The sequence below is a fragment of the Nicotiana tomentosiformis genome, chromosome 6 (genome assembly GCF_000390325.3).
Source record: "Nicotiana tomentosiformis chromosome 6, ASM39032v3, whole genome shotgun sequence".
Classification (NCBI taxonomy): Eukaryota; Viridiplantae; Streptophyta; class Magnoliopsida; order Solanales; family Solanaceae; genus Nicotiana; species Nicotiana tomentosiformis.
The window spans coordinates 35,849,666-35,861,270 of NC_090817.1; the positions used below are offsets into that span (position 1 = coordinate 35,849,666).

The 11,605-nt window shown below is 40.0% G+C and overlaps 1 protein-coding gene across 1 annotated transcript; it reads right to left on the reverse strand.

Annotated features, from left to right (window-relative positions):
- Nucleotides 1-3,792: 3,792 nt before the first annotated feature.
- On the reverse strand, nucleotides 3,793-4,458 carry LOC138893791 (uncharacterized). The gene is made up of 2 exons (XM_070178454.1): nucleotides 4,251-4,458; nucleotides 3,793-4,190 (listed from the first exon to the last, which is right to left on the reverse strand). The coding sequence occupies exons 1-2, from the start codon at nucleotides 4,456-4,458 to the stop codon at nucleotides 3,793-3,795; spliced, it is 606 nt and encodes a 201-aa protein (XP_070034555.1).
- Between the last annotated feature and the right edge of the window lie 7,147 nt (nucleotides 4,459-11,605).

Consider the following 11,605-nt stretch of genomic DNA (forward strand, 5'->3'; position numbering starts at 1 on the left):
GTGGAATACATGATATAATGTAATTGTATCAACATGTACAAACAATTCCAACGAAAGTGGCACCTTCCTCCCTTATTTTACACATACACATTTCGTATACCGTCCTTAGTGTTCACATATCATATTATACACATATGCGTCTCATAGACCTTTCACAACGTTCACTTACACGATACAAATACACTTATTCAAGGGCTTGGAAATACAACATGAATATGATGAATCATGGTAATAATAAATGGGCTTAGATAGCCGTTAACGTCAAGCAAATTTATTAAGAGCTTCCATTCAAATTTATCGATATTAAGTCGGGGATCCTTTATAACCACCCTCACACAAAGCGGCCCTGCCGCCTCACCCCAACATATGCGGGTGGAGGTGTATCACGATACCACAACCTTTACATAAAGTGACCTTGCCACCTCACCCCAATATATGCGGGTGGAGGTGTATCACCATACCACAATCCCAACACAAAGAAGTCCTGCCGCCTCACCCCAATATATGCGGGTGGATGTGTATTCCACAATACCACAATCCCTACACAAAGCGCTCCTACCGCCTCACCCCAATATACGCAGGTGGAGGTGTATCATAATACCACAATACCTACACAAAGCGATCATGCCGCCTCACCCTAATATATGTGGGTGGAGGTGTATTCCACAATACCACAATACCTACACAAAGCGATCATGCCGCCTCACCCTAATATATGTGGGTGGAGGTGTATTCCACAATACCACAATCCCTACACAAAGCGGTCCTACCTCCTCACCCCAATATACGCAAATGGAGGTGTATCAAAATACCACAATACCTACACAAAGCTGTCCTACCGTCTCACCCCAATATATATGGGTGGAGGTGTATTCCACAATTCCAAAACTCTACACAAAGCGGCCTTGCCGCCTCACCCCAATGTATGCGGGTGGAGGTGTATTCCATAATACCAAAAACTCTATACACAAGCGGCCTTGGCGCCTCACCCCAATGTATGCGGGTGGAGGTGTATTTTCACAATACCAAAACTCTACACAAAGAGGCCTTGCCGCCTCACCCCAATGTATGCTGGTGGAGGTGTAATCCCAATCACAATACCATATATAAACTCAAAGCGACATAGTTTATCATTACATTTAATGTCGTAATTACTCATACCATTGGAATACTTCATGTTCATGCTCATCATGGAGAAACACAACTCATTACATTAGCACATGCATGGTAAATCAATAAGTCGATTTCAATGGGACATGGGCCCAATTCCTTTTCTTAAGGTTCATCATCATTTTAAAAAGGACATCTCCCTTCCATCTCATTATTCACTCCCTTGACCTCTTGAGGTCATTATGTAGGTTCATGACTCGTGGGGGACTTAACAATCGAAGACATTTACATACATTATTTCAGAAGCATTCAACTATAGTTGAAACCATTGGGACATACAACACTTTATAATTCTGATTTAGGCAACGACCACATTTCATGTTCATACTATCACTTACTTGTACTTGCCATGGGTGATCATAGAACATTAAGAGCATTTAGAACATATAGGAACAACATAGTCTTTACTCGCAAAAACGTAGGGGCTTATAACACATTGGAAACCAAAGTACAAATACGTACATCTCATAACCTTCCACATCATATATCACTTATTCCGTACTTTCAACCACTTACAATATTATTATTTCATTGACTCTCTTGGCCATACATATGATTCTTCTTTCATGGCACAATGGCCGTACTTCATATTCCACACTTTCGTATCTTTCCTTTCATGGATCATCATCATAAATATCAACATATACAATATTCCGGAAATCACAACTTTAGGTTCATTAGTAATGAAGACTTTAAACACAATGGATTTCTTTCCAAGAAATGGAGTAAAGTAATTGGCAATCGAAGCACAAGTTAAAATCATAAACAAGTAACACACCATTTATTCTTGAAATACTTTTCCCAAAGAGGGCAATACACCATTTCAACTCATGATTATGTAAGATCTCAAAACATATTGGAAATACCTACCAAGCATCGCATTAGTTCGAACAACCACATTTGGACATGACTTGAGCCCATAAGCTTTTAGATAATTCTATTTTCGGAGTCTATTTGGAATAGTTGAATCAAGGCTCATTTCATAATATTTCACTTTCAAGTATCTTTATAGATTATCGACAACAAAGAATCTCTAATCACGACTTTTAGTACACCTATGAGCAATTAAGAGTGTTAAGCACATTGAGACTTCTTACACAATTTGGCATCATAGCCTTCACTTGAAACACTACTTGGAGTGATAACATTTTTATACCCAACTCATGCTTTAAACACATTCTCGAAGGATAACATCATATGATAAGAGCATACGGAACACAAACATATACCTTTCAACACAAAGCTTATTCGGAATAGTTGATTTATAAAGAATAACTCGGGACTTACAAGAACATCATGGGATTCAATTCAAGGAAAGAAGTTTAGCTAACATACCTTGCTTTGAGCTTTCCTTAAATTACTACAACGTTCCGAAAATTCTAGAAATTCCAATCTATTTTGAGACATAACAGAATTGAACATAATTAGGAAGGTATTCATGGTTTCAACTCATTTGAGTATTACATCAAACATTAGGTGTGCAAATTTGGCTACAAGGTTCTTCTACAAGATTTCCTTCATTCTACAACCCAATCTTTACTTATTTGAGCTCAACAATCTTCCCACAAACCTTATTGGTATATACATGTATAAATAATACTCTCATACCCAAGAATCATACTCCTAATCAACTATTTTCTACCCAAATCCGAAATTGAAAACTAGGGTATGGAACCTTACCTCATAGATGAAGAACTTGTGAGATTTCCTTGTTTAATTTCAAAGTTTGGACAAGATCTTGATGAACAAAACACTTCATCTACTTCCTCTCTCTAGAACACTCTCACTTCTCTCTAAAAAACCTCAGATAATTGCCCCAAAATAAACCTCAAAGCCTATTTATCAAAATGGGGTTGGGTTATGAAAATAGAAAAATTAACCCTCCGAAAGCAGGTCTGCGGTCGCATAATGGACCGCAGAATGGCTATGCGGGTCGTAAAATGCACCGCAAAATCAGTGCCAAAACCTGGGCTGTATTGATCCATTCTGCGACCAGTTTGCGGTCGCAGAAGCACTTCCACGATCGCATAATTATTCTGTGATCGCAGAATTGGTCGCAGAATCCCATTTTTCCAGCCTTTGGTAATTTGGTCATAACTTCTTGTAGGAGTGTCCAAATGACGAACGGTTTGAAGAGTTTGAAACTAGACTCAAAGAGATTTAATTATATATGTAGATCATCTCCTAAGTAGTTATAGTTTGGTATCAGCATGCATTTGAAGTAGGATCTTGTGCGAACTCGCTTGAAACTTTATCCCATCATAAAATTTTCAACTTGACTTAGCCTTGGGGCTCTTATTAGACTATAAACCATTCTTAATGCATATCATACATATAGTATCATGGTCAATTGATATCATTCATATAATAGTCCTTGTCTACACACAAAATAATATAATTAGCGCACATCAACTTTCTTAATAGCGCTTAAGTACTTCGAAATTGTTTGGGGTGTTACACTAGGGCAACAACCATAGCCTGAGAAGTCTGCGAACCTGACTGGATCCGTGGAGCCTGAGTAGTCTGGGAAGGTGCACCCTAACTGAGTCTGGGGCAGTCTCTAACTATGTGGCGGGTATCACCATACTCAAAACAAGCTCTCGGTGGGCGTGGCAGCTAGAACTAGCTCGCTCTTGGTCGGGCGGAATGACTGTTGAAGGCACCCCGTGCAGGAGGTACACTAGAAATTGGCTGAGGAAAGTGTGCAACCTGAGATCTCGGAACAACCGGAGCACCACTAGAAGCTAGAAGTACTGAGTGAACTGGACGGCTCATATAGCCCCTACTATAATAGGATGAAGCTGCAGCGTGACCACCACTAAATCCCCCTATGCCACGAGACCTCTTGGCCTCCCTATCATCTCTATCACGATCTCGCATGCCCTCTAGTCTCCGTGCAATCTCAACCACCTGCTGATACAGAGGGTCTGACTCCAACTCCTTAACCATGTTGTATCTAATACTCTGGTTGAGCCTCTCAATGAATCGACAGACTCGCTCCCTGACTGTGGCAACCAAGGCTGGTGCATGCCTAGACAAATCACTGAATTAGACAGCATACCACGACATTGACATAATACCCTGCAACAACAGCTCAAACTCCATGCGCCAAGAATCCCGAAGGGTCTGAGGAACAAACTCTCTCAAGAAAAACTCTGAAAACCGATCCCATATAAGTGAAGCTGCCTTAGCTGGGCTACACACCTCATACGCCCGCCACCACTGATATGCTGCTCCCTTTAGCTGGAACGTAGTAAAAACAACACTACTCATCTCCACAATGCCCATAGTACGAAGAATGCGGTGACACTCCTCAAGAAAACCATGTGTATCCTCTGAAGCCAAACCACTGAAAGTAGGAGGGTGGTACTTCTTGAACCTCTCGAGCCTAGGCTACTCCTTCTCAAATGCTACTGCCCTAACCACGGACTGAACCGGAGCAACAGGATGTACCGGTTTAACCTCTGGGATCTGATCAAACTGGACCCGTTGCTCTAGGGTATGGGATGCAGGAGTCTGTGCTCCTCCCCCAGCCTGAGATGTGGCTGGTACAAGTGGGATCAACCCCGCCTGAGCTAAGGTGCTGAACATGCTCCGGAACTGTGCGAGGGTCTCCTGAAGTGTTGGTGCAGTAAAAGGCGCCTCGAGTGTTTGACCCCCGACTGGAGCTACTGATGGCTCCTCAGTCATAGCTCGAGCAGGAGCTCTGGCTGCACCACGTGCCCGTCCTCGGCCTCTGCCCCGACCCCGACCTCTACCCCGACCCCTGCCTCTCGCGTCTCTAGCAGGGGGCGTGGGTGTCTGATCATCGGATCCTGAGGTGCGTGTCCTCACCAACTGTGAGAGAATAGAAAGTCAAAGATTTAGTTTTTGAGATTAATCAATTCACACGATAAGGAATCAAAGAAGTGAAGTTTTCCTAACAATTCCATAGCCGCTCGAAGATAAGTACAGACGTCTCTGTACCGATCGGCAAGACTCTACTAAACCTGCTAATGACTCTTAATATCTATGAACTTAGAGCTCTGATACCAACTTGTCATGACCCTGTTTTTACCTCAGTAGGAAATCGTGATGGCACCTAGTCTCTACGACTAGGTAAGCCTTATATTTGACAACAATTTAACAGATGTAAATAACAGAATAATCAACCCCGTTTGATAAACTCATATAACTACTAAACCAGTCAAATACTACGTACAACCCATGTACCCACTCGTCACCTTGCGTACACGGATTTCACTTAGCACAATTGAGTCAAACAATACCAATCCTAAGGGGTAGTTCCCCCCACACGAAGTTAGGCAAGATGCTTACCTCAATTAGGCCAATTCAATACTCGGAAATAGCTTTTCCCTTACAATCCTCCACACGACTCAAATTTAACCAAAATTGACTTAATATCATCAAATAATGCTAGGAAATTCAATTATAATAAATAAAGTTAATATTTTTACACTTTTCCCAAAACGTCAACCAACGTCAAATAATGCACGACCCCAAATCCCATCAAAAGCCGTGACAACATCTAGCACTGCTTGCTAGGCAAGCCAACATAAAATATATAGAAATAAACTCAATTAACAATAAGAAATAGCCTTAAAAGCGGAATAAGATAGATAATTATAGCAATACAGCTATACACATGCAATACCATCCCAGAACCTGGTGTCAACGAGTAAATGAGCTTTGTAGAATAATGAGTACATATGTCTGAATAACAATGCAATTTTGTTTGAAGTACATAAACAATAATTATAAGTAAAGGAAGGGACTCCAAGGCATGCGGGCTGGAACGACTGTGCTACTCTCTAACAATTGGGAACCGATGCAACTCTCTAACAATCAGCTCTATCATCAATATCTGGAACTGCACATAAAGTGTAGAGTGCAGTATGGGTATAACTGATCCCATGTACTCAGTAAACAGCAAGCCTAACCTCAGATTGAAGATATTAATGAGATTGGCTAAGTCCACTACTTATTTTCAACTGTCAACAATAATAGTAACAACAAAATAATAATAATAAAGAGAAAACAACTATGGAGATATGCATGCTTTCCAATCAAGTCAGTTAAGTCATCAATTTTAAGATATAGAATTTCAATTAGCATGAGGGAGATACATCTCTATGCCTGCATGACAAGTAACAATGCCAAAATCAACGTATTCACAGATGAAATCATCAAATAAGCACACTCTCAGTACTGTACGGGTACCTGACATAAATCCCTTCACTCAGCACATACCAAGTGCCTGCACTCACTGGGCCCAAAGATCATGGGTTATCACCTAACTCTGGAAGGGCAAATCCTAGCCCAAATGCTGATCAAATCAAAATTCAACGTTCATTATAACTCAACCCAAACGGCCTAGTGCATGCATCACCTCAATATCAATACCACTCAGCCATAGAGGCCTGGCGTATGCGTCACCTCAATAACAATATTATCATGGCTCTATGGCCCAATTCAGTCATTAATCCGCTCAAATCAAAATATGCCAACATCTCACAATATCAAAAATTAATATACCGCACAATTCATACTAAAGTGCCACAAATCCACTCAAACCCGTAGTACTTAAGTAAGAAAACAAACAACATGTGAGATAATAGGTAAGAAGTATATACAAATGGTGAAATAACACGCGAATATCATATTATGACTTAAAAGTATGACTACAATCAAAGCAAACAACTCATCCTAGCAAAATAGCACTACCATGTCTCAAACAGATGAGCACATAACCTAAACATGATTTTAACATGAATAATAGTTCAAGTAGTTATACAAGTAAATAAAATACGGTGACACGAAGGAAAGTTATTAAAAACATGGCGCATAATAGCCTAAGCCCTAAGGTCTACCTGAATCATGAATAACTATAGTGTATGCAAATACGCTCGTCACTGTGTATGTGCATCACCTCCTAACACATAGCAAATATTGAAATCAACGGAAAATTTACCCTCAAGCCAAGCCTAGACAAAATACTTACCTCAAAGTACGAGAATCAATACTCCAAAAGCCCTTGCCTTTCGAATCGGCCTCCGAACGGGTCAAATCTAGCAAAACATACTCAATAACGTCAAACAATGTTATAGGAATCAATTCCAAATAATAAAGCTCCAATCTTTATCAAATAGCAAAAGTCAACACAAAACGTCAACCTGGGATCGCTTTCCGGATGCCGACAAAAGTTACGAATCTTGACTACCCATTCAAATACGAGTCCAAATATACAAGTTTCAATCAAATTCGACTCCGAATCGGGTTTCACATTTTTATTTTGTACTCTACAAAATCATAATCAAAATTCCCAAATTTCACCTTCAAATCTCATAATCTATATATAAAACTTCATGGGTAATCAAGATATAACATTAAAATCAAGTAGAAATTACTTACCCTCTTGCCTTGTGGGAAACTCCTCTTCAAAAATCGCCCATTTCCAAGTCTAAGCCTCAAAATATTAAGTAATGGGTCTAATTCCCAAAAACACTCTTTATGAACACCAGTTTGCCATCCGCGAACGCGATGCATCCGTATCCCCAACCTACACGAACATGATCAACCATTCACGAACGTGAAGGCTTAGCCCCAGCCGGCACCCAGTCCAGCTCTCCACTTCGCGAACGCGAGCCCTTCGCCCGCGAACGTGAAGACCAACGGCTCCAACACTATGCAAGCACGATGCCCTGTATGCGAACACAAAGAACAAAAACACTGCTGACCAAAATAAGCCTTCGCAATCGCGAGACCTGCTCTGCGATCGCGAAGCACACCAAACACCAGCAAATATTCAGCAATCCAACCTAGCTTAAATTATCCGAAATCCATCCAATACACTCCCGAGCCTCTCGGGACCCTGTCCTAACATACCGGCCAGTCCCAAAATATAACACGGACCTACTCGAGGTCTCAAATCACACAAAGTAACATCAAAACTAAAAATCGCACCTCAATTTAACCTTAATATTAATCAACTTTCAATTTAAAAACTTATGTCGAACCACGTCTAATCAACTTGGAATAACCCCAAATTTTGCATATAAGTTCCAAATGACATGACGAACCTTTTCCAACTTCTCGAACAACAATCCTTCCCCGATAGTGTCACAGCCCAATTCCTACCATAGGCCGTGGTGGCGTCCAACACTGTCGTTAGGCAAACCAACAATGAACCATCAACATAAACAACCATTCATAACACTTTTTAAAATCAAGAATTACAATAATAAAGCAGAGATAACTTTAGAAACCATGATAAATTACTTTAATTCTTACTAAGTCACGAGATATGAACAAACTATAAAGTGAAATGATATAAATATGAAGTACAACCATGAACATCTACTAAAAGTTCTCAAAACCTGGTGTCACAAGTAAACGAGAAACTAGTAGGATATACAAAACTAGTACAACAATTGTCTCGAGTAAAAGTAGACATAATACAATAAATATAGGGGGAATGAGACTCTGTGTGCTGCGGGTCGAAGCATAGGAAGCAGCTCACCACTAAGTCTCCGGCTAAAACGACTGTGCGCCTGAGTGATCACCTGATGTACCCGTCTGAGTACCTGCACAATTAGTACAGAAGTGTAGTATGAGTACGTAAATTAACGCATAACCAGTAATTATCTAGTCTAACCTCAAAGAAGTGGTCGACGTCGACACTTACTAGTAGTCCAATAATAACGTACAAAAAAGTAGACAGATATGAAGAATAACAAGTAGCAACAAAACAAATAAATATAAATAACATGATTCATCTCACGAGTATAGCTATGAAATCATCAAATACCATATACTGCCTCGAATGAAACAAAAATCACTATTATAAGATAAAATGTCGAATTCAAGTCAGGAAAAAGCTCATATGTACTCTGACTCCCTATCGAATATTATGCACTATTTTTCTAAGGCGAGTGACATGATCCCATAATAGTAGTGTTTAATACCGTCGAGGTTGTACGACACAATCCATAGATGCATCTCCTAATACTACCGAGGCGAACGACCTAGTTCCATAACAATATTTCATAAAACTACCGAGGCGAACAACCCGATCCCATAGGAATAGAGAAACCTTCATCGGGCCACTAGCCCCATTTGTAAAGATACGTGCGAGTCAAGAAAACACGGACCTACCGATCACATAAACACAACACGAGGATAAGGGTGCAAGAGAAAGCATAATTGTTACCAAAAATCAAATATCCCGCCAAAACTTAAAGTAAAGAAGCTCGGTCAAATACGTAAATTCTAGTCTCAAGCTCAATTATGAATTCAAGTAATCAAACATGCAAGATTAATTCAAGTATTACAATTAAGGCATGACGTAGGTCTAAGTCTACTCGGATATGACAAAAAATCTAGCTTACGTACAGACGCTCGTCACCTCGTATGTACGTAGGACCTATAGCACGTAGCACATAACACATAACATTTAGAATACATGGGATAATTTCCCTCTTACAAGATTAGACAAGAGACTTACCTTGCTTCTAAGTCCACTACTCGACTGCAACACTTCACGAACACCTCAAATCGATGCCGAGCAACTCGAAACTAGCCAAAAGAACGTGAAAACCAATCAATATATGTTCAAGAACTCATAATTTAACTATTATAATCAATTCTCAACCCTACACGAAAGGTCAATAAAAGTCAACCCCGGCCCATGCGCGCGGATTCTTGAATTTTCGAAGATAAATACTACTTATGGCATCACAAACTCAAATATATAATTTATTTCAATTTCATAACCAATTTCGTGGTCAAATCTCATTTTTACCGATTCTAGATTTTCCACCCTAAATCGCAAAATCCACCTAATATTTATGTTAAAATCCCCATATAATTCATGTATTTAGCTCACAATGAGTAGGAATCACTTACCTAGTAACATTTGATGAAAAAGGCCCTTCAAAAAGCTCCCAAATCGTCCAAGATAAGAAAAAAGGTGATGAAATAAGCCTAAGTCCCGAAATGATGCCCAAGTCCTTCCACTCTGCAATCGCAGAAGCACCCTCGTGATCGCGAACGCCAACATTGGCCCTGCTCAGAAATCCTTCTTTGCATTCGCAAAGATCGTATCATATTCGCGAAGAACACTCCCACCAAACCTTCGCGTTCGCGGACCCACTACCGTGTTCGCAAAGGCTAAAGCCTACTAGCCCTTCCCTTCCTCTTCCTTCTTCGCATTTGCGTAGGCTCCTCAGTGTTCGTGAAGTGGAGCCAGGATATCAAACGCGTTTGCCTGGCCAGTTTCGCGTTCGCGAAGAGCAACATCTGCCCCTCCAAATTCCTTCTTCACGATTGCGGGAGCTCCTTCACAATCGTGAAGCACATCAGCACCAGCAAAAATCGGCCAACTTTAACATTGCTTCGACTGGTCCGAAACTCACGCGAGCCACTCGGGACCACATCCAATTATACCGACAGGTCCATAAATAAAATCCGGACCAACTCGAGGTCTCGGAACATATAAAATAATGTTGCAATCAAGAAGCGCACCACAACCCAAACTAATCAACTTATAAACTTCAAACTTCTTTCAACTAACCCCGAATATGACAAATCATACTTAGACAACTCGGAATGAAATCAAATTTCACATACAACTACAATATGATAAAACAAACCTATCCCTAGGCTCGTAATGCCGAACTGGATCCAATATCACTAAAGTCCATTTCGAGTCAAACTTAGCGAACCATAAAACCTTCAAAATGCCAATATCTAACAATAAGCGCCGAATCACTCCGGATCGCCCAAAACATGATCCAAACATATGCCCAAGTCCGGAATCACCATACGAACCTATTGGAACCTCAAATCCTTATTTCGAGGTCGTTTACTCAAAGGGTTGACTTAAGTCAAACTCGGACACCTTAGGCTACTATTATAGAACTAAGTATTCCAAATTCAACCCGAACTCTTCCAAAACCAAACCAACCTCTCCCGCAAGTCATAAAATAGAAAAAAGCACATACGAAAAATCTTTAATAGTGGAACGGGGTTCTGCAAAGCAAAACGACTGATCGGGTCGCTAGCCTCAAAGTCAACTCCTAGTCAAACCTATGAACCTTCAAATTTACAACTTTCTCCAAATAGAGCCAAATCAACCTAGGAACCTACAAATCCAAATCTGGACATACGCCTGTTGATACCCAATTTTGCCCTTATATTTTATAAATACTATATATGCTTTCAAAATATCATTTTGCATTATTATCAAATTTACAAGAGTCATATAAGGACTTTCAGTAATTTTTCATAATTTTTAAGGCTTTAGAATTGATTTTTTTTTCTTGTATTTAAATTGTTCAAATATTTATTAATTATCATTTCAAATTATTTTGTGATGACTTAATCATCCAAATTTATTATTTACACCCACATGTATGTTTTATAATATTTACTTCAT

Bases quoted from the DNA above. Each gene is read 5' to 3' on its own strand.
- LOC138893791 (XM_070178454.1), bottom strand. From the start codon at position 4,458: ATGGGCATTGTGGAGATGAGTAGTGTTGTTTTTACTACGTTCCAGCTA. The intron at 4,191-4,250 runs GTATTATGTCAA...GGCATGCACCAG, and splicing joins GTTTGAGCTGTTGTTGCAGG to CCTTGGTTGCCACAGTCAGG.